Genomic DNA, 24352 nt, shown 5'->3' on the forward strand with positions numbered 1-24352 from the left:
TACCGCGCTCCTTCTGATATCGTTACTATGGTAACGGCTCATACACTGGCACCAGGATGGTGAACAGCTTTAGATAAGCAAAGTAATGAAACTCATAATAAAACAACTTCAATAAATTATCGTTTAACAAAGGGGGAAAAGTGGGGACTTTTTTTAGGAGACATTTCTGTGATATTTATGCAAGGAGTCTCCAGTTTCAGTGCTTTATAACACCATGACAGTCTTCAGAGAGAGAATAACTAAAAGAAAGAAAAAGAAAGAAATGTAAAATATAAAGAGAAGAAAAAATAAAATAAAATAAATAAATAATAATCAACAAGTTGATTTAAAGTAAGTAAATAACTGAGAAAGAAAGAAACTAAGTAAATAAAAAAAAAAAAAAAATAATAATAATGTTATATAAAAAACAAAAACAAAAAAAATAAAATAATAATAATAAAAAACTTATATTAAATAGAAAGAAAGAAAGAAAGAAAGAAAGAAAGAAAGAAAGAAAGAAAGAAAGAAAGAAAGAAAGAAAGAAAGAAAGAAAGAAAGAAAGAAAGAAAGAGGAAAAATAAATTAAAAAGCTGATTTAAAAAGAGTAAATAATGGAGACAGCAAGAAAGTAAGAAAAAAGAAAGGAAGGCTGAATGAGAGAAAAAAATGATACAGTGTCCAAACTAATAGCCCCACCCACTTGTTTTCTATTGGCTCACAAAAGACTGAGGCTGATGAGTTCATGGGTGGAAGTTCACTAAGATATCGGCGACACAGAAGCGCTAGCATAAGCAAACACTAGACTTCCTGCCTTCTCTGGACTGCCTCTCTGTGGGGTGAACGTTACTGGGGTTTGTTCTGACTGCTGACTTCAGTTCTGCTGCTGGGGTCAGTGACTCTCGTGTCCTGCTCAGAGACTGTGACAGAGCGGATGTTGTGGTTCTGACCTGAGACACAGTGATGCCGCACTTCTTGGCCAGCTCCTCCTTGGCTTCCTCGCTGGGGTAGGGGTTGGACAGGTGCGAGTAAAAATACTCATTCAGCACCTCTGTGGCCTGCTTGTTGAAGTTGCGTCTCTTGCGTCTGTGGACAGGAAAAAAAAACCAGACACACACAATGAACTACAAATAAACAACAGACTGAACATTATCAGATGTTACATCACCAAAAAGATGGAGGCATTTCGAGCGCGTGTGTGCATTTTCATGTACTTTATAAACTGATAACAGCTTCGACAGCCATTATCATTAACCGCAAATGTTCACCACTTTAATAGAGGTGCAGATCTGTGGTACATGTATATACACACAGCTCTGGAAAAAAAATGAGACCACTGCCCAATCTCCAGATGTGAACCCTATTGAAAACCTCTGGAATGTCATCAAGAGGAAGATGGATGGTCACAAACCATCAAGCAAAGCTGAGCTGTTTGCAAAAAGAGTGGTATAAAGTTCCCCAACAGCAATATGAAAAACTGGTGGAGATCATGGAGCCAAAACGCATGCAAATCAGGGTTATTCCACCAAATACTGATTTCTTAATGTTATTTAGACAAAGCATTAACACAATTTGTTTACAAATGATTTGCATTTTGCTTTATTTGAGTTATTAAAGCTCTGCAAATACTGCATGGTCTTGGGTTATTCTGACGTGTTGTCATTTCCTTTAAATATACACTCTAAATAACAATAGTTATATTTGGAATTTAGGAAATTTTATAGAAATATTGTCAGCAGTTCACAAAAAAATCAGTGTAGAGAAGCATATATATACAGAAGCAGTGTATATATAACAGACTCAGAGCTGTTTATACCTCACCGTGGGAACCGAAGCAGTGTGTATGTGTGTGTATGTGTGTGTATATGTGTATATATGTGTATGTGTGTATATATATATATATATATATATATATATATATATATATATATATATATATATATATATATATATATATATATATATATATATATACATATACATATATATACACACACACACACACACACACACACACACACACACACACACACACATACATATATACATATACACACACACAGGGGTTGGACAATGAAACTGAAACGCCTGGTTTTAGACCACAATAATTCATTAGTATGGTGTAGGGCCTCCTTTGCGGCCAATACAGCATCAATTCGTCTTGGGAATGACAGATACAAGTCCTGCACAGTGGCCAGAGGGATTTTGAGCCATTCTTCTTGCAGAATAGTGGTCAGGTCACTACGTGATGCTGGTGAAGGAAAACGTTTCCTGACTCGCTCCTCCAAAACACCCCAAAGTGGCTCAATAATATTTAGATCTGGTGACTGTGCAGGCCATGGGAGATGTTCAACTTCACTTTCATGTTCATCAAACCACTCTGTCACCAGTCTTGCTGGGTGTATTGGTGCATTATCATCCTGATACACAGCACCACCTTCAGGATACAATGTTTGAACCATTGGGTGCACATGGTCCTCCAGAATGGTTCGGTAGTCCTTGGCAGTGACGCGCCCATCTAGCACAAGTATTGGGCCTAGGGAATGCCATGATATTGCAGCCCAAACCATCACTGATCCACCCCCATGCTTCACTCTGGGCATGCAACAATCTGGGTGGTACGCTTCTTTGGGGCTTCTCCACACCGTAACTCTCCCGGATGTGGGAAAGACAGTGAAGGTGGACTCATCAGAGAACAATACATGTTTCACATTGTCCACAGCCCAAGATTTTCGCTGCTGGCACCATTGAAACCGACGTTTGGCATTGGCACGAGTGACCAAAGGTTTGGGTATAGCAGCCCGGCCATGTACATTGACCCTGTGGAGCTCCCGACGGACAGTTTTGGTGGAAACAGGAGAGTTGAGGTGCACATTTAATTTTGCAGTGAGTTGGGCAGCTGTGGTTTTAAGTTTTTTGGATACAATCCGGGTTAGCACCCAGACATCCCTTTCAGACAGCTTCCTCTTGTGTCCTCAGTATATATATATATATATATATATACACACATACATACACACACACACACACACACACATACATATATACATACATACATACATACACACACACACAGCTTCGGTTCCCACTGTGAGGTATAAACAGCTCTGAGACTAGTCATGGACTCCACAAGACCTCTGCTGTGGAATCCTGCACCAAGACGTTTTAGCTAAATCCTTCACTTCCTCTAGATTGTGAGGTGGAGCCTCTATGGATCGGACTTGTTTGTCCAGCACATCCAACAGATGCTTGATTGGATTGGGATCTGCCAAGTCAACACCTTAAACTGGACATTGCTGTATTTGTCACATATACATTACAGCACAGTGAAACTCTTTCTTCGCTTATCCCATCCCATCCATGCAGGATCAGCCATGATGCAGCACCCCTGGAGCAAGATGGGTTAAGGGCCTTGCTCAAGGGCCCAAAGGTGGCAGCTTGGAGGTACTGGGGCTTGAACCCTGATGATCTGGTCAACGATCCGGAGCCTCAACTACTTGAGCTACCACCGTTAGGCAATACTGCTATCATGAAGAGGTGTAGATTGAAGATGCTGAAGATTTTGATCTGCAGCATCGTTTAGGTAGGTGCTTTGAGTCAAAGTGACATCCAGATGGACACAGGACACAACATTTCCCAGCAGAACTTTATCCTGAGCATCACACTTCCTCAATCAGCTCGCCTTCTTCCCACGGTGCATCCTGGTGCCAGTTCTTCCTAAGATCAGTGATTCGTTCATATCCGGCTGTCCACATGATGTGATTGATCAGACCAGATCGCCTTCTTCCACTGCTCCACGGTCCAGTTCTGATGCCCATTATAGGAGATTTTGATGGTGTACAGGATACAGCATGGTCACTATGACCACTCTGCAGCTCCACACAGCAAACTGTGATGCTCTATGTGTCCTGAATCTTTTCTATCATCACTTTTTTAGCAAACCGTTGCCACAGTAGCTCTTCTGTGGATTCAGACCAGACAGCACAATGTAGGGTTAGCCGCATGACCCGCTCAATGGTTCACCAGTTAACCTCAACACACTATGAAAACCACACGACCTGCTGTTTCAGAGAAGCTCTGACCAGTTGTCTAGCAATCAAAACTTCTCCCTTCAACTTAAAGTCACTCAGATCTTTACACTTGCCCGTTTTTCCTTCTTCAAACACTTCGAGAACTGACCGTTCACTAAATACATCCCACCCCCATGTTTCGTTAAAGCACGGCGTGCTGACTTTTTTCTAGCACTTTCCATACCTTTAAAGAGACTCTGAATGTTAAAATCTGGAGCAGTTTACATCATAAAAATCAGGTCACTGATGATCATGGTAACATGAAAAAAAAAAAGTCAGAAAGCGTGGAAATATTTACTCTTAGTTAATCTTTTCCATTCAGTCAAATCTGAAACAAAACAGGCTAAAGGGTTCACAGGAAACCTTAGATCTCTGATCAGGGTTGCTGTGCGCTAGACGCTAGCCCCATGACATTATCGTTCATGTGACCCACATAGCAACGGTAACCGTGCGGTGACTTAGATTAGTGTTCGTCGAGAGCAATGTCTGGTGTCTGATCTCTGGATCAAAGTGAAAATATGCGGCACTCAAAGCAAATCTGCCTTTCTTGTAGGAGGTTACATTGTCAACACACACACACACACACACACACACACACACACACACACCCACCTGGCGTCGAGGAAGCGTGAGCGGAGGATCATGACTGCCTCGCAGGTGCTCTGCTTGAGCTGCATCTGGATGGAGCTGAACTTGCGGTGAATGATGGCCACCATGCGCTCGATCTCTTTGGGTGAGATGGGCCGTGTGCGTGACTGCTCTCTCAGCAGGTTCATCACGTGGTTGGTGAATTCACTGCAGGCCTGGAAAACACACACACACACAGCAACTGGGTTAGTACAGAGTACACAGCTGCACAGATCTAACCACACACAGCTGTACCACAAGCCTGTGATTCTAATTACATACACAATGGCCTGCAGTCACAAATTACGATTCATAACTTTACTTTTCTCCATCGTGGGCGTCACCGTGTTATACGTAAGAAGCGACAGAATTCACGCTAAATTCATTTTCACACCTCGGCGCTGATGAATCGGATCAGTCAGAGGGTGTCGAGTCGCTTCCTCTGAATGTCTATATCAACGCGCTCATTCTGATACATTAATACGTTACTATGGTAACAAACAAGAGACGTATACAGTGGACACTGGATAATTCATGCCATGTCCACACTGATACGTTTTTGTTTAAAAACTCATTTTTCTATCCGTTTTAGCCTTCGTCCAGACGGTGTTTTTAGTCAATGAAAACGTATCGCAGTGTGGACCTTGTACGTTTTCCTCGTGCGCAGTACAGGGACATACACGTTTTCACACGTTTCAGTGCGGATGACCAACTTTTGGGACACGATTCAAAGCAATAATATGGACATGGAGCGATTTTAGACAAAAACATTGTTTTCAAATGTATCCGGATTAGTGTAGATGTAGCCTTAATGCAATTTTGGTTTTAATATTTTTATAGAATTTACCAATATGTAAACACATAGCATTTAACAAACCCCCAGCCCTTATCCCCAAACCCTAGAGCTCATACTGTCTATTAATTCGAATAAGAATTACAGGTGATGTTAAAATAAATAATAATAAAATTAAGTACAAAATAAAATAAATTAAATTAAATTAAACAAAAAATAAAATAAAATAAAAGGGGGGGGGGGACAAAAACAAGACAAACAAACAAAAAAACAATTAATAATAGGGCATTATATAAAATGGTCAACGCCTTAATGCATATAGCATGAAGCACTACAGGACATGATGATATACACTATATTGCCAAAAGTATTCGCTCACCTGCCTTGACTCGCATATGAACTTAAGTGACATCCCATTCCTAATCCATAGGGTTCAATATGACGTCGGTCCACCCTTTGCAGCTATAACAGCTTCAACTCTTCTGGGAAGGCTGTCCACAAGGTTTAGGAGTGTGTTTATGGGAATTTTTGACCATTCTTCCAGAAGCGCATTTGTGAGGTCACACACTGATGTTGGACGAGAAGGCCTGGCTCTCAGTCTCCGCTCTAATTCATCCCAAAGGTGTTCTATCGGGTTGAGGTCAGGACTCTGTGCAGGCCAGTCAAGTTCATCCACACCAGACTCTGTCATCCATGTCTTTATGGACCTTGCTTTGGTCACTGGTGCACAGTCATGTTGGAAGAGGAAGGGGCCAGCTCCGAACTGTTCCCACAAAGTTGGGAGCATGGAATTGTCCAAAATGTCTTGGTATGCTGAAGCATTCAGAGTTCCTTTCACTGGAACTAAGGGGCCAAGCCCAGCTCCTGAAAAACAACCCCACACCATAATCCCCCCTCCACCAAACTTTACACTTGGCACAATGCAGTCAGACAAGTACCGTTCTCCTGGCAACCGCCAAACCCAGACTCGTCCATCAGATTGCCAGATGGAGAAGCGCGATTCGTCACTCCAGAGAACGCGTCTCCACTGCTCTAGAGTCCAGTGGCGGCGTGCTTTACACCACTGCATCCGACGCTTTGCATTGCACTTGGTGATGTATGGCTTGGATGCAGCTGCTCGGCCACGGAAACCCATTCCATGAAGCTCTCTGCGCACTGTTCTTGAGCTAATCTGAAGGCCACATGAAGTTTGGAGGTCTGTAGCGATTGACTCTGCAGAAAGTTGGCGACCTCTTCGCACTATGCGCCTCAGCATCCGCTGACCCCGCTCCGTCAGTTTACGTGGCCTACCACTTCGTGGCTGAGTTGCTGTCGTTCCCAAACACTTCCACGTTCTTATAATACAGCTGACAGTTGACTGTGGAATATTTAGGAGCGAGGAAATTTCACGACTGGATTTGTTGCACAGGTGGCATCCTATCACAGTTCCACGCTGGAATTCACTGAGCTCCTGAGAGCGACCCATTCTTTCACAAATGTTTGTAAAAACAGTCTGCATGCCTAGGTGCTTGATTTTATACACCTGTGGCCATGGAAGTGATTGGAACACCTGATTCTGATTATTTGGATGGGTGAGCGAATACTTTTGGCAATATAGTGTACATAAGTAACAGCAGCTTTATTATCAGTAACATTCCCCCAAGTGTTTTATTCCTTAAACACACACAACTTCATACACTTCACTTTGATGCACATGTTTTTAAAAATCTTCTACACTCTTGTAAAGTCTCGACTTTTTCTCTATTATCTTGTACTAAATCCTCTCGAACAGCGCTGTAGGCTGATCATATTCTTGGATCTGTTGAAGATGTCGCTCTGGATAAAAGCTCCGGCACTGAATACAAGCGTAACCTAATTCGTATTTACTCGAATTTCAGACAAATCACTGGGAGATTAGTTTAACGCTCCAGCTGAGCAAAACAAGCTTCTTCACTCCCACCTGTTCGTATTTCTCCAGCTCGGAGTGGTAGATCTGGCGGATCTGAGCGAGTTTGGCTCTGTAGTCCGAGTGCTCCACGCTGCCGTCGTTCGGCGATCCTCCGGCGGCCGCCGCCGCTGCCGCCGCGGCAGAACCTCCGCCTTTCTCGGGACCGGAAACTCCTTCGGCCAGCAGCATGTTATCCAGGCGCATGATCTGGGGGTCTGGGGGATCCTCCTCCTGCACACCACGGATGCTCAACACTGCGGGATGAGAGGAGAGGACACGGCTGCGGTCAGACCACACGTCAAAGATGTATATTTATAACAGGATACTGTTCGGCAGGTCAGCAATTAAATCACACACACTGTGCAAAATATTTGAGAATGCCGGCTCATATTAAAATTCACACGGTCTATACATGGTTATATTTTTTCTGCAAACTCTGTGAGCTCTTCTGCTCTTGTCCAGCAGAGGGCAGCATCGCCCGCCTCAGGGCCTGCGGGTCTGTGTGAGGCGAGCATGAGGCATGGCTGCAGTAATACGAGAGCGTGCGCCATCAGCCGCAGCAATCCGGCAGTGTATTAACCCGAGACCTGTCACATCTCTCACACGGCTCTCACACACACGGCTCTCACACACACACACACAGCAGGGGCTCATATCACACAGTACAGAGCTACGCTGTGCATCACAAGACAGGAGGAAAGAAAAACCAGTTGAAGGACAACATTCCTGCATTCTGTGTCTCTGTGTGTGTGTGTGTGTGTGTGTGTGTGTGTCTTGTTTCTAAAGCGACACAAACTTCAAAGAGTTCATTCTTTTACACACACGCATCACTCCTGAGTGTGTGTGTGTATCTCTGTGTGTGTGTTACTAATGAGGATCTGCTGACTGCTTCCTTCCAAACACGAATCAAACATTCCCTTTGTGTTCGCCTGAGAAACTTAACTGATACCACATTTTTAGATGAGTCTTAACCTCCCCCTACACACACACACACACACACTTTCTAACTTTTCCTCTCCTTAAACAATCTCCTTCCTTTAAACTTTTCCCCCCTCCCTCCATCCCTCCCTCTCTGGTTTCTTTCTTGTTCCCTCTTGCCTCTCCTGGGTGCCTCCATTCAGGTCTACCCCCGTATCCCCCTTTCTCTCCCTCTCTCTCTCTTTCTCTCTCCCTCTCCTACATTCCTTCTCTCTCCATCACTCCCCCTCTCACGGTTCAGGAATGCGCCGTACCCAGCCGACTGAACTAATGACCTTCATTCGCCCATCCCTCCCTCCCTCCCTCCCTCTTTCTCCCGCCTTCTCTCCTTGCACCTCTTTTTTTTCCCCTGGCTTTCTATCTCAGCCTGTAAAACTCCAATAAACAGAGAAGTGAAACTTTTTTGGGATGGAAGAACAGGGGACTACACTAAATCACATTAAGAGCGTGTGCACATTTGCTTGGAGCCTGAGTACAAGAGTTTTCTTTCTTTCTTTTTTTTTTTAAAGCTATACTGCAAGAAGATGGGAGATTTAAAATGTTGTTTTTTGGGAGGGTGGTGGGGGCAAATAAACAAAAACAAACAAACCAACCCTGTCAGGTATAAAATACTAACGACTGAAAGAAAAGGAGGCACCATTTTATCAAGAGACTCGCACACTCGCCCTTCCTCCACAGGCCTCTTTAACCCTCCCCCCTCTGTCTCACCACACACACGGACACAGAGAGAGAGAGAGAGAGAGAGAGAGAGAGAGAGAGAGAAGAAAAAGAGCAAGCAAGAGACTGTGTGAAAAATAGAGATACAGAGAAAAAGAGAAAAGGTGCAAGAGAGAGAAAGGGAGAGAGAAAGAGAATATGAGAGAGCATGAGAGTGAAAGAGATATAGAGAAAAAGGGAGAGAGAGAAAGAGAGGGAAAGAGAGAGGAAGAGAGAGAGAGAGGAAAAGAGAGAGAGAGAGAGAGAGAGAGAAGGGGGGGAGAGAGAGCACACACAATCGACCCTCCAGGTGGATCGTGAAATCTTCCTACACCACGCATTTACCCCACTTACCCCAATTAAGCTGTTGATTGCTAATCATCCCCCCAAACAGCCCCTTTCACATTGACTGAGGTTAACAGAGCTGACGATTAACCCGTCCTCCTGTCATTCACACTCGGTCACCTCACCAAAGCCCCCGAAAAAAACCTGGTAATTAGCGAGTAATTAAAAGGCAAACGGTCAAAGACAAATGGAAGAATGCGTGTCTCCTTCTCGCCGGGTTTCCCCTCCGTCCCCGTCTGCAGCGCCGCGCAGCGCCTCTCTGCGTTCTTTAAGAGGATTAATAAAGCCAGACGCTAAATCTTTCAATTAGCGCGGCTCGTTAATACGCGCACGCCCACGTGTTAATGAGATAATGCACGTTTTTAATGCGCTACATCTGTCCGAGCTCGGCTTAATATCCTTCCGTTACGTAGAAAATAAACAAACGGATAAATCACACGGGCGATTTCGAGACGCTCGGGGTGGAGACGCGGGATATGAAATATTCAGTGTGAGCAGCTGCGTGACGTATAATAATAATAATAATAATAATAATAATAATAATAATAATAATAATAATAAGTGAGTGGTTGAGGTGCTGCTCAGGTGCTTGCTCAGGTGATGAGTTAAGAGCAGACGGAGAAGGTTTGGTGTTCTTGGCTGCTAGCTGTGTATTAATGGTGCCATTTCGAGTGCATTACAGGAGCCGCAGTCCATCACGGCTGCGCCTCGGAGCTCGGGGCTCGGCTCTCAGACGAGGCTTTTTTCCCCCCTCTGTACGCCGTAGCGCACCCTTCTCTCTCTCTCTTTTTCTCTCTGCGTGCGAGTGTGCGTGTCGGTGCGCTTACCCCCCACCACCCTGCCACCCCCCGGTGCCCCCCCCTTACTCGCCCCCCCGGTCTCTCCCTCTGTTCTCCATTTCAGTCGAGTTCTCCATGTGAGCTGCAATCCCTCATGCTGTCAGCCCTCCCCTCCTCCTTCCCTCGCTCTCTCTGTAGACAGACAGGATTAGCATTTTAATTGCATCAGCTCTCTTGGGGATTCGCAGCCTTTCACTGGGGGAGAGAGAGAGGGAGAGAGAAAGAGTGGGGGGGTGACGGAAAAGGGAGAAAAGAGGAGAACCAAGGAGAAAATAAAAAGCAAGAGGAGTCATGAGAGGTGATATAAAAACATCAGGAAAACGATGAAACGCAGCGAGAAGGAGCGCATAAAGCACAAACGGAGAGAGAGAAAGAGAGAGACGGAGACTAAAAGGGTGGTTTGGAAGAAAAGACAGGGGGTGGGGGGGTGGGGGGGACTGGGTAGGGTGGTGGAAAAAAAAAACAGAAGAGGAAGATCACGGTTCATGGTGGGCTGAGAGAGCGAGAGTACGAGAACGATTACGAAACTGCCAATAAATCTCCAAGAGGAAGGCGAGAGAGAGAGAGAGAGAGAGAGAGAGAGAGAGAGAGAGAAAGAAAGAGGGAGGGAGGGAGTCTCCGAGAGATGAGAACACGCCGGAACGTTACGTTACAAACACGGACGCAACCCGGGCGCCAGAAACACGCAGCAGTACATCAGGGAATACAAAAAAAAAAAATCTAAATCCCACCCTCTCGTGATGATGTCATATTTCACCCGTAACTGGTTTTTAATGACTGAATTTATAACGAGCGTCTCGGTGACGGGATTTGACTCGGCTTTTCATCTGGTGGCGAGAATTACAAAATAAATTCCTGCTAGTCTCAGATAAACTAATAGATGTTCACTGTATCACGCTGTCGTTACACACCGAACATCAGGACTAGGGCTGGGTCATGTGACCAAAAATAAATAAATTCAAAATATCTGAAGGAATTTCTATAATTCACAATGATGGATTAATTATTAGGGGGAAAAAAACAAGCAAAATATAGAATTTAAAAAAAAGTCCAAAATTTCCAGAAAAATGAGACTGAGTATTTCAAGATTATAAAATAATAAAAATATATACAATAGCATCATATAAGAGGAGATGATGAAAGACTTTAAAGTCCAAAGGAAATATTCGAATCCAAAACAAAAAATTAAAATAAATAAATAAAAATAATTTAAAAAACACTAACATTTCTACAAATAAAATTTAAAAAATATATTTTTTTAAATAATTAAAGATACATTTCTCATCTCATGTCTGATTTTTTAAAAATAATTAAATAAACTAAACAAACAGTATTTGCTCGTTTTATTTATTTATTTTTTTGTTTTATTATTCCACCAATAAGAAAAAAAAAATCCAAATTATTCTATGAATTTTAAGCCAATAGAACTTGCTCAATAAGGCTTCTTCTAGTCTTAAAGGGCACTCAGAACCGTCAGCTTCATCATAAACACTTGGAAGGTTTTCCTAAATATTAAACTACATTATTTACATTAAAAAACATGCTGATTCATTTCAAATAAAAAAAACTAAAAGAGGAAAAAAAAAAAATCTTACACCGCTTTCACGTAGGCACGAGGCGAGAAACGATGAAGGAGGGAAATGATATGAAACGTTAAATACTCAGAGGAAAGTGTCGGGATGATTAATAATAATTAATAACCGTAATTAGATTAAAGCAGGTCTCATTTGTGTAACGAGATACGAGAGAAAGAGCCGTCATGACAAACCGCTACTAGCCTTTTGTTCTACAGAGACCTTTTATTTTTAAAATGAATAATTTGTTATTAGCTTTAAATTGTTCTTTTTTATATTTAATACCACACAAACTGCAAGAAATCAACAGTGACAAAAAAAATGAACAAAAATAAATAAATATATGAATAAAAGAAAATTTTAAATAAAATACTTTAATTAAAGGATAATATTTATTAGTGATATATAATAAATTAATATATATATTATATAATATATACCGGAGGTGTCAAATAATACAAAAATTCTCATTCTTTAACTGTATTTTTTTAAATAGAATACACAAAAACATTTATCTTTTTTTAATCATAAAAATGTATTTTTTGTATTTTTTAATTATTATAATAATTTTTAAAACTTAAATTGATTTTTTTTTAATCCTTTTTTGTTCTGACTTTCAGGTTACTATATATATATATATATAAATGCAGCGCTACCGTTTTTCTAGCCATTAAAATACTGACCAATCGATCGAGCTCGGTATCGTGTATCGCAGAATCGCCTGTAAGTATCGTGATACGGAGCGTCAGTCATATCGCACGCCTCTAACAAACACAACACATGTAGCTTTACACCTGCTGCTGCAGCTCACTGACATTATTTTAATATTTCAGGCTCCGTTTCTTATAAAATCAGATATTAAATCCTCTGACATCCCAATAGATCAGATATTCTCTCTACTATCATCTTAAAGTGGGATCCCAGACCCAGAGCAGTGCTTCAACCATGATACAAGTTGCCGTGGTTGCCATGGTTACAAGCCAAACTGCTCACGTGGATGAATCGAGTTTATCTATGGCTTAATAACCTCCACGAGCGCAAAACCTCAACCTGAATAACATCACATGTAGATAGATAGATAGATAGATAGATAGATAGAAGTGTGTGTATATGTATAGATAAATAGAGAGTGTATGTATATATAGACAGTGTGTACATACAGACAGATAGATAGACAGACAGAGTGTGTATAGATAGAGTATGTGTGTATATGTATGTATAGATAGATAGATAGATAGATAGATAGATAGATAGATAGATAGATAGATAGATAGATAGATAGATAGATAGATAGATAGATAGATAGAGTGTGTATATGTATGTATGTATGTATAGATAGACAGATAGAATTTTTCAGACTTTATGTTTATAATAATTACATTTCTGTTACATGTTGAATCTCCCTAATAGATAGTTACTAATAAATGAAAAATAAAACACTGAAAGAGAACATAAAGATGAAAAAATAAAAAATTAGGAAGGAGGATGACTCTGATGATATGGAATATTACTCTAAAGAAAGAATATCATGCTACAGTTTACAGCAATGCTGATTTGGTATCTCCGTGTGTGTGTGTGTGTGTGTGTGTGTGTGTGTGTGTGTGTGTGTGTGTGTGGCAGCCGTGAGCTGTCTAACCCACGGGTCCGATGCAGCACTAAGCAGCTCAGGTTAAGCAGCGCCGATTTACTGGAGCACTGTGGCACGTATTTACTTCCCTCCCTACATCCCTCTCAATCTCTCTCACACACACACACACACACACACACACACACACACACACACACACACACACACACACACAGTGCATCCTGGATGACGCAGTGGTCAGTGGCGAGTGTCAACACTGCGATGTGATTAGCGTGTGAACAGCCTCTCTCGCTCACACCTTGAGCAAACACGTGGCTTCGACCCAGCGCCATTAACTGGAGCTTGTGATTCATTCGCACCTCGAGCGCTGGCACAACACGCCTCCCTCCGCAGCGTGAGAGCCGAGGCAAAACAAACGGAAACGAGGCCGCGCTCTCGCTCGGGTCAGGGAGAGAAAAATGGAGCCTCCGCAGATGTCCGCCGACGAGGATGAGGAGGATGAAGGATGCGTTGTGCTCGCAACGAGCTGTGCCTCATCAGCACAGCTGCCTCCTGTGCTAATTAGCACCGCCTCTTAAGGAGCTCCTAAAGACCTTGTGAAAAATGAACGCTCATTCGAGAGGTCGTTAATTTGCACCGCTATGCAAATTAGGTGGCAATTAAGCAATAGATCAGAGGAGCAGCTCCCATTTATAACGAGCGAACGAGCGGAATGACGGGGCCCGAGAGAGCCCGGAGTTAGAGCAACACCGTACGTGTGTGTGTGTTGGACAAACAAGGCTCGAGCACAAATCTGCAGACTTCAGATCATAAAAACGGGTCATTCCATCACTGTAGACGTCACCGGGTGTCTGGATGCACCTGTGAGAGTCAGTCTGATGGGGGACGTGTTTACGACACCTCTGCGTGAGAAAAGCAGATCATTCCAGATTAACACACGGATTAACACCAGTACAAGCCCAGCACCTGGACCAGAGACTATCGAGTGCTGGTGAACGTCTTAACAAGTGCCTGAAGTGTGCTACAATTTAGATCAGATCAGATTAAAGATTAGAGTCAGGGATGTGAGGTGGTCTGTAAGAAGGCGATCACATGGAAGGAGTCTCCGGTGTCAAAGATCTCAACGCTCTCAGACAGACAATACATCTTGTTTACTTCACGAGAGACAAAAACTATCATGTTTATATCAAGAGAGACTCTCTTGTTACCATCATGCGAGATAAAAACATGTTTACATCAAGAGAGACTATCTTGTTTACATCACGCGAGTCAAAAACTATCTTGTTTACATCACGCGAGTCAAAAACTATCTTGTTTACATCACGCGAGTCAAAAACTATCTTGTTTACATCACGCAAGTAAAAAAAATATATGAGAAAACGGCTGTGGTATAACAGGAATAAACCACAAGCTGTTAGAAGAAAATAATCCACATCAGAGACTCCATCACACTGAGCTCTGGTTAATTAGCGTCCCGTTAACACCACCCTCGTGTCTTCTTCAGTCCTTCATTACGTCGCAGCTCACAATTAAACACTCTTTCCTGTTATTTCTGCTCTCGTTTTCTACGTTCTCTTTCCTGCAGCAGTCACAAGGACAATATGGCTCCAAGCCCAAGATCCAGTTCTTGATCCCGAATCAACAGCTTTTTTAAAATCATTTGCTAAAAAAGAAAAAAAAAATCCTCTGTTCTGCTGTAAAATGAAGCTCTTGGCTCGAGGACTCGGCACCGGCGCCTCGGGTTACGGGGGAGAAAAAAAAAAAGGTTTAATAAAGAGGCTCTGGATAAACCTAAAGATCTTGGCTCGGCTCCATAATTTGGCATCAGGGAGCGAGACGTTAAAGCGAATTAAGCTTAGGGTTCACGAGGAGGTGAAAGGTTCTCATCGCTCGTAATTAATACTTCGTTAGTGTGGATTATGAGATGATGTGACACGCGAACACGCCGTCACATCACGCCGGCGAGGGTTAAAGCGGCTCGGCTGAGGCCGCGTTTACGCTCGCGTTTAATTAAAAGAGACACGTCTTCTTCCGCGGCCCGAGACATGGTGAGACGAGCAGATCTCATCATGCTGGAGCGGAGGAGCGTGCGTCTGGGCTGCTGATTCACTTCGCTCGGCTGTTTCGCTGTAATTTACAATCACGAGGCGTCTATTAATTACTTGAAATAATTAAAAGTATGATTGAAATGTGCGCACCACCCCGCTCCCTAAAGATCTGCTCGGGTGGAAAATGAAGACATCACGTCTAGAACTTAATCTGATGTCATTACCGAGAGCAGACGCAGAACACTGAAACAGTGACTGGACTCATCCAGACGCGTGCGCACGCACGCACGCACACACACACACACATATATATAGATATATTTTTTCAAGCAGGGATGTGAATGATGGACCGCAATGGCTTCCAAATAGTGCAAGACTCGTTGTTTGAGCTTGATCGATAATTCAGCACATGCTTCCAGGCCTGGCAGCCATCACAAAGCCTCCAGTGGTTCAGGCCACAGGAACGAAAACGCCAGTCCCGGCTTGTCATTGTCCGTCCTCGGCCGATTCCTCGAGGAATAATGTAATGAGACAGAAGCCGTGAAGCCCACACAGAGGCGGCAGGCTGAGGAGCACTGTGTGAAGAGGTGGAGAGGGTGTGGGGGGGAGTCGAGTTGAGTAGAGTCGAGAGGAGGGGTGGGGTGGGTGGTTGGAGGGGTGAGGAGGGGGTGGTAGTGGTGGTGTTTGTCAGAGCCAGGGGTCTGGGTGATATTAGCCGTCTGCCAATCCGGCGTAGGCAATGGACACGGAGTAATTACTGCTGCTCTTACAGGCTCATCAATCTCTCTCTATCGCTCTCTCTGTCTCTTGCATCCCCCCCCCACTCACACACACACACACACACACACACACAGCTCGTGTGATCTTTTTCCTTTTCTCGACGCTCTTCGGATGGGAATGGAAAAGAGAGAAAAACGGATCGAGTGACGGCGCGCCACACAGGAAACGAGCGCGCGGAGGGAATGAGACGCGGGGCCGAGCCAGATCGCTGTCATACGCCTGGTTTGAGAGAATATCGAACTGAGGTGTGCGCATGGGTGGGGGGGCAGAGAGGTGTGGGGGTGAAAAGAATTCCCCCCGTTTTCTGTGTGGCGCGGAGCGGAGTGCATTAGGGCGAGTCAGAGAGGATTGTGTTTAGCACGTGTTTAGTTTGAGTCTCTGTCTGTCTGCTTGACTGAGCTCATCCCTGCTCTGTAATAGAGTAGGGCAGATTTAGGTGGCAGCCTTTATACATTTATCATGTCTGCCTATCAGAAGTCTTCATTTCTGCCATCTCGGAGTCTCTTCAACGCCATCCCTCAACGTCAGCGCCTCGATTTCGCGGCACGCTCTGTTGCTAGTCGTCTCTGTGCGAATACAAGAAGCCATGTGAACTTTGGAGATGTCTGTAAGGAGACGAGGAGAAGATGGTAAAAGCGGATGCGCCACCGATGATGAGGAGGAAGGGCTCGGATTAATGCTGATGCAAAGAGAGAAAAAAAAGGCTTTTAATTTCAGCCACGATGTAAAAACATTTACGGTTTTTTTTACACATCACAGTCTGAGCGGTTTTCCTCAAAGAGTGCAGTGTTTATGGGACGTTGTGGAGCCTGGGGCAGGTCCAGAGAACTGAGAAAATGGCAGAGAAAGGGCTGTTACACAACATCTTAATGTCTTATTGATATATAAAGCCAGACTTTAAAAGTGGAGCAGCGTAATTATGCACCGACTGCATCCTGAAAAACACGCCTCGCTCCGGGCCGAGACGCCTGCACAGCGAAAATCCCACAGCTTCACGTTCGCAGATATTCCTCTGTGACCGAACACAAAAAGCACTCGAAAGTTTGCAACGGCAAAGAGACGAACTAAGCTCCAGTCATTAGGTAAATATGTCGTACGTGTGGAATCGATCCATCTGTAAACAGACCTGTGAAAAGGAGCTCCGCCCCTAAAACAAGCCCAGAATCCTTCCTGGTGTGGACTCAGGTATTTGGACCTCAGACCTGAAGTCACGCCTCGTCGTGCTGTATAATCGAAAATCGAGCACTTCCTGTTCTTTAAATGCCGCACTGATTGTGTTGGAGCAGTTCTCTACAAGCTCCATTAACAGATTCAAGGGATACTTATTTAGTGTTGAGCGTTTGAATGGAGGCCTGATGTGATTCTGCTGCTCGGTTCAGTTCGGTTCAAATCTTTAGGGACACAGCAAGAGTTCTTGAGTATGTGGATCAGAACCACCTGTCCGAGAGCGTGAGAGTGAAGTGAACTGGCTCAGTTTGGGCTTCAAGTGACTCATTCCCTACAGAGTCGATTCAGAGTCAATTTGCTTTCACTCACTAGTAAAAGTTCACTCAGAAGTGAATCGACTCTGAATCAACTCTGTATGAACGAGTCAATTGAACGAGTTTCCGGGATAAACGGAAACTTGAACGCTGGATAGAAAGTTAGACAAAATGCTGTAAATTAACTTACAACTTATAAAACAAAACGCCTGTGTTCTCTCTGACTTTTCTTTTCTCCATAATCCCTTTATTCCTGACCGACGATTAAACAAATTTCATCGATTCGGATCGAACGAAAGTGTGAAAGCGGCTTAAATCATAATTGTGTAACACGAAGCACCCCATAAACACAACCCTCAGTGCTACAGCCCCGCCCCCTGAGTACCTGTTATTGGTAACAGTACCAACCTGGACAACAGAACTGTGTAGTAAACAACAAGAAACAAACAAACAAATGGAGGAAAAAAAAAAAAAAAAAAAAAAAAAAAAAACAGTGCTTGTTTTTCGCCTGGCAAAAGTTCAGATTTTCTGTGCTGTAAAAAAGAGAAAGAAAGAAAAAAAAAACAGCTTTAGTGAATGACTTTCCTGTACCTTTCCCTCATCCTCCTGCCTGTGTGTGTGTGTGTGTGTGTGTGTGTGTGTGTCTACCTTTTCAGCGCTCCGTCTGTTGGCGTAGCTTCACTGCCAACTTTCTGTGTACCTGTCTGTCTCTCTGTCTCTCTGCTCGCTGAGCCTGCAGCGTTGGCATCGTAAAAATAAACCAGAAAAAGTCTCCGGTTTCCAGCAGCTCGTAAAATTTAACGGGAGGGTTCGGATTAAGCTCTCTCAAGAACGAATAATAATTAAAAAGCTTTAATTAGGCCCGTGATTGACTCGACGTCAGGAGTGGAAGCTGAGCGAGACAGACCGAGCCTGGTACTGACACCCGGCGCAACATAACTAATTACACCCTGCTGGAAATCTGGAGGGGTTTTACTGCAGCACAATCAACTGAGGAAACACAATGTTGAAACTTTTAATTGCTCGGAGAGGGATGCAATAAATTAAATAAAATGGAAATCCGATCATTTAAAGTGGGAGGGTTGGAGTTCAGATCTGACGCGGTGGAAAAGCGCAGATGCGTCTCGGAAGCCTTCGACAGCGAGCGCCGCGTTACTTTAACGTTACGGCTCGCTATTTAATGACTAATGAGACGTCTTTTCAAAATAAAATAAAAAAAATAATAAAACGTGATTTCGACGTGACAACTTTCCGACACCCTTTTCCGGGAAAACGACACGTCAAGCGTGATCTATCAGAGGACTCGCGAAGACAATCGCAAGACAGAAGCAGCTGTTGCGATGATAGATATCAGAAATTCGCACACGAGTCTGTACACTGGACAAGTGCTCACAATGATCACTTGTCTATTTTCTATTATATATTTATTTCATTTATAATAATCTTCTGTTTCGCAGACCCCCCTTTTTCTTTTTTTTCAGTCTGTACGGGGGCTGAGCGGCGGGATAAACGAGAAAACACACCAGCCAAAAGATTATCGTCTTTAAAAAGCTGTACGTTTATTTCACCAGATAAAATCTCCGCTTTTTTCCCCCTGATGGAATTATTTCTCTAGACATTCAATAAAAAACAAATTCGGTTTCTTAAACTGTGCAGATTTCCCTTTTACTTGAATATTTTTTACTCATTTGTTTCTGTATTTCTGATGAATGAAATGAATCTGGATTAAATGACAGTGTGAAAGCGGTTTCAGTCGTGTTGTGTTAAATCCAATACGCAACACATTCAGTTCAGTTCTACTGCTTAAAATATTCCATATTTATTCTTTTTTATTAAATATTTGTTCATTGTTTAGATATTATTTAAATGTTCTAATGTCTGATTTAAAATTCCCTTCATTTTTTTTTATATGAAAGCTGCTATATACATAAAGATCTTCATTATTATTATTATCATTATTAATGATAATAATAATATATTTTCTACCGATCACATTTCTATAAAGTTAAACACTATGTCAAGGCAAAAAAGTTAAGACTAAATGATGCAATTATTGTTTGTCTACTAAGAACAGGTTCATCAGCCTATCTAGGATTTTTCGGAGCTGCCAAAAATACTTGATTTTGTTTCCAAAATCTTTGACAAGTTTTTTGTGCTTTTTTCCTCCAACACAAACTGGTGAAATCACAAGCACAGGTTTCTTCTGAAAAACTCCTAGCAGTGAACACACCCACACACCCACACACACACACCTGTAGTGGCTTTGTGAGAGCTGTGCTCATGATCACACACACACCTGAACAGAAGAGGGATTGTGCTGAAGGCGAGCTGTGGCACGATACCGTCTTTACGAACGATCTGGAGCTCTTCTGAAAATGGGAGTTTTGCTTGATCTTCGATTGCACAAAAAGGCTAAAGTTAGGGCTAATACTTTAATGATCGACTGTCTTTTAAGAACACAATGATGAGCTAAAGACTGAGAATAAACTGATGTGCCGTCGTGCTGCAGGCGGCCATTTTGCTGCAGTTGCTGAACTCTGGGTTCAGGAGACCCTCCTAACTTTCAGATGTTTCTTTCTAGTCATAGTTTTACTCAAATGCTGAACAAGATGATTATTATACTATAATAAACATATATTTTTTAATTACATTAATGTTTTTTTATTACAAACTCGAAGCTCATGTGATTTTTTTCCATGTAAAAATTAAACTGAATTTAATAAGTAGAGTGTATTTCTTTTTGTAGACCTTCACATTATTATTATTCTGCAGATGCAGCCTGGCAAACCCAAATCTTATTATTAATACTGTGTAACGTAGAAAATGTGGTGTTGTGCAGTACGACACACACACACACACACACCTGATACACCACAGCGAGCTCTTAGCACGGCAGTGCACATTAGCATTGCTGTAAATGGATCCTGTCTGAACCGCTGAACAACCCCGGGGTCAGACTGGGCGCTGCGATGAAAAGGATCCGAATGCAGACTGGTTAATAATTTACCTTCCTCTGCTACGGCTGCGGAAAAATGATTACAGTTTGGCGTAATGCGGCCGCTCTGCGAATGCAGGACGACCGCCGAGCTGCAAGGAGAAGCTCGGGCTGGAAAACACCGAGCCGAGAACAAACTCGAGCACGAGCTCCAGATTTAATCTCGCCTGAGTCTCGAGTTTCTCACGTTACAGAGCTGCAGAAAGCCAGCAGGTCAAGACAAGACACCACATGAGTGAGTCAGGAACCACAGTGCAGGAGATACAGGCATGGACAAGAGAGGGGGGGGGGGGGACAGACATACAGACACACAATTCTCAAAGGAATTTCTACAATACATGATATAGAGCTGACAGTAATATAGGAATGCTGCATTCAAATAAATAATTATTATTAATAGTAGCAATAATAATAATTAAAATAAATAAATAATAATATTAATAATAATAATTATTATTATTATAGTAGTAGCAATAATAATAATCATTAGTAGCAGTATTAATTATTATATTTTTTTTATTATTTGTTTCAGTATTTTTATTATTATTATATTTGATGTAAGCTTTTTTTTATTTTATTATTATTACTACTACTCTGGTTTGTCATCGTCTTCCTCTCTGTTCTGGGTTTCATTAGTGTGTATTGATCTGATTGTGTTTGTGTTTGTTGTTGTTTATTACTGTCCTCCTGTGTTGATTAACCTAAGGAATTTAAATCCATCAGTGGGGAAAAGCGCCATAATAAACTAAGTACAGGTAAAAATAAATAGCTGGACAGACGGACAGATAGATAGACAGACAGACACAGATAGATAGAGCGGTGCAATATGAGGACTTGATCCCAACATGGTGATAAACCGCTGCACGCTACACTTTCAGACGCCTCTGAGACAGACACCGTGATATATTTGTCTAACTTTTTGGGGTATTTTTATTTACTTATTTTTTTGGACAAAATTCTGACTGCAAGCTCCTATTTGAAAAGCTGTACTGATGCTAAATATTTATTCCGCTAAATAATCTTTGGTTAAAATAATTTTCTCACAATTATTCTTTAAAAATAATCATATTAAAAACTGTTTTTTCAACCATTTATTTATTTATTTATTTATTTATTTATTTAACGCCACACTGTCCAAGGGCCCTGATGTGATATTTCGGTCAGGTTTCTCGCTCTTATTAAAAATAAAAAACACAGAATTTTAACATGACTCAAAAAAAAAGAAGAAAAAAAAAGAAGATTAAAATCTGGATATCACCACGCCATCACTCCTATATGATCACGTGGTCGGGTTGGAGCGAGTTATTTAGCGATCGCGTGGCTTTTTCCATTAAACCAGCAGGAAGGCGTCACGTGACTGGGCCTTATTAATCAGATTAATTGCTTTTTAATGTCTCTATGATGCAAGTGTGGTGCAGGAACACATGCGAGACTCGAGTTCATCTAAAAACACAATCTAATGTGCAAATGAGTCTCTGACAAATTCCACGTCTAATAGGAGCTTCGCGGTATTCGCATATGCCAAGGTGTTCCCTCATCAAGGAAATGAGATTTTTTTTTTTTTTTTTTGTGTGTTTCTTTAAAAACAAAAACAAACCCAAACGAGGGGGTATTTTTGTACGTAAGGTGATTGTGTTGCGTCACGTGGACCGGTCTCTGCACTTCGTGAAAAGTTTCCGGCGTCAGCTCGGCGTTAAATGTTTACTTCCAGCTCATAACGGCATAAAAATGTGAAGCCGGGGCTTTAATTTGCGAGCACATGCAGCCGTGTAAATCACACGAGATGAGATTCTGCATCCGTAAAAGGTCAAGGCTTCGTTACGATTAAATGTTACACCATGCAAATATGGAAGAAGACAACGGTCTACATGAATTACGCTTCTTCTCTAAAATGACCCCAGGCTTAAAAACTTTTCTTTTTTATTCCCCTCCTCCTCGTCTTTTAATTTTAGCTCGGAAGACCGCAGGATTCCGAATCTGCCCGGAGTTACGGCGTCGTCGTTATCTGTTCACGCTGCGATGCGTCCATGCCGCACAGCCACCTTCGCAAATATGACCCTGATAGCTAATCATTTCAATTTTTCTATCAGCTCGCACTGCAAATACTGGTAATGAACGGGCGGCCTGGGCTCGCCGCGATAACCCGCCTCTCCAAATGAATTTCTGGCTACGGTGCAGGAGGAGAGAGATAACGCGATCAAAAATGACTCAATCTGTGAACAAAAAAAAAAAAAAAAGTCAACGTGTTGACAAAGGGAAAGCTGCGAGCAGCCGTTCGGAGATAATACCGAAAGGTGTAAAAAGGGGAGGAAAAAAGAAAAGGGGAGGAAGAGGAGGAAAAAAAAAAGGGGGTGGAGGGGCGTGAAGGCGGAAATAAAAGAACAATGAAAAGAAATGGAAGAACTCCTAACGTCTTTCCATTGTCTTAATCAGCGGCAAAGGAGATTAATTAACAAATCTTTAAAGAAAGAGAGAAAGGAAAAAAATCTCCCACAGGTCACATGGCGCGCTGGAGCACTGCGTTTCCTTAACAATGAGGAGAAGTGCAGGGCTCAGAGGAATTCGACATCCCTTCCCCCATCCGCTCGCCACGCTAGTCCTCCCATCACCCCCGCCATTATCATATCAAAGCCCCCGAGTTCACAGCAAAGTCTCCTCTTTCAGGAGAGAGAGAGAGAGAGAGAGAGAGAGAGAGAGAGAGAGAGAGAGAGAGAGAGACAAAGAACTAATAAAAGAAATACAGAGAGACAAAGAATGAAACGGAGAGATACACCGAGATAGAGAAAATGAGAAAGAGAGAGAGAAAGAAATACAGACGGATAGACAGAGAGAGGGAAAAGAAAGAGATATGCAGAGACAAATAGCAGGACAGAACCTTAGAGAGGGGGATGGAACGAGTGATAGAAAAGATAGAGAACAAAAACTAGGGATATACAGAAATAGACAGAGGTAAACAGAGCGAGACACGGAGAGGGAGAGAGAGACAGAAAGAGGAGAAGGGAGAGAGAAATGGAGAGGGGGGAATGGAGAAAGTCAGAGAGAGAGTGTGAGAGAGAACAGAGAGAAAGAAAAAAATGGGAGCTGGTGAAAACAGAGAGAGAGACAGATAGAAACAAAAGGAGAGAGAGGGGTGAAAGATGGAGAGACAGAGAGAGAGAGAGAGAGAGAGAGAGAGAGAGAGAGAGAGAGAGAGGGCGATAAAGAGATGAGAGACAGATATAAACAAAACAGAAAGAGAGAGAGAGGTGAGATGAGAGAGCAAGAGGCAGATAGCTAGAAACGAGAGAGAGATGAGAGAGAGATATAAACAAAAAAGAGAGAGAAAGGGAGAGAGAGGTGAGATGAGAGAGCAAGAGGCAGATAGCTAGAAACGAGAGAGAGAGATGAGAAAGAGATATAAACAAAAAAGAGAGAGAAAGGAAGAGAGAGGTGAGATGCAAGAGAGCGAGAGGCAGATAGATAGAAACAAGAGAGAGAGACAGAGAGGGAGGGAGAGAGAGAGACAGAGACAGAGAGACAGAGAGGGAGGGAGGGAGAGGGAGAGAGAGAGAGAAAGAGAGAGAGAGGCATCAGGGCCGACCCGAGCGAAGGCTGCTTTTATCCCTGCTGTTCATCACACAGAGAAAAAGAAGGGG

The 24352-nt window shown here is 42.7% G+C and overlaps 1 protein-coding gene across 2 annotated transcripts in view; it reads right to left on the reverse strand.

The window, feature by feature from the left end:
* Positions 1-24352, reverse strand: part of LOC131345406 (pre-B-cell leukemia transcription factor 1-like) — a 52508-nt gene that overhangs the window by 8005 nt on the left and 20151 nt on the right. For both annotated transcript variants that reach the window (XM_058378282.1, XM_058378283.1), the window contains 3 exons: positions 7406-7647; positions 4659-4849; positions 927-1062 (listed from right to left, as the gene is read on the reverse strand). In XM_058378282.1, the coding sequence (XP_058234265.1) occupies positions 927-1062; positions 4659-4849; positions 7406-7647 (569 nt within the window). The remainder of the gene's footprint in view (positions 1-926; positions 1063-4658; positions 4850-7405; positions 7648-24352) is intronic.

Source organism: Hemibagrus wyckioides, linkage group LG24 (genome assembly GCF_019097595.1).
Source record: "Hemibagrus wyckioides isolate EC202008001 linkage group LG24, SWU_Hwy_1.0, whole genome shotgun sequence".
NCBI classification, from domain to species: Eukaryota; Metazoa; Chordata; class Actinopteri; order Siluriformes; family Bagridae; genus Hemibagrus; species Hemibagrus wyckioides.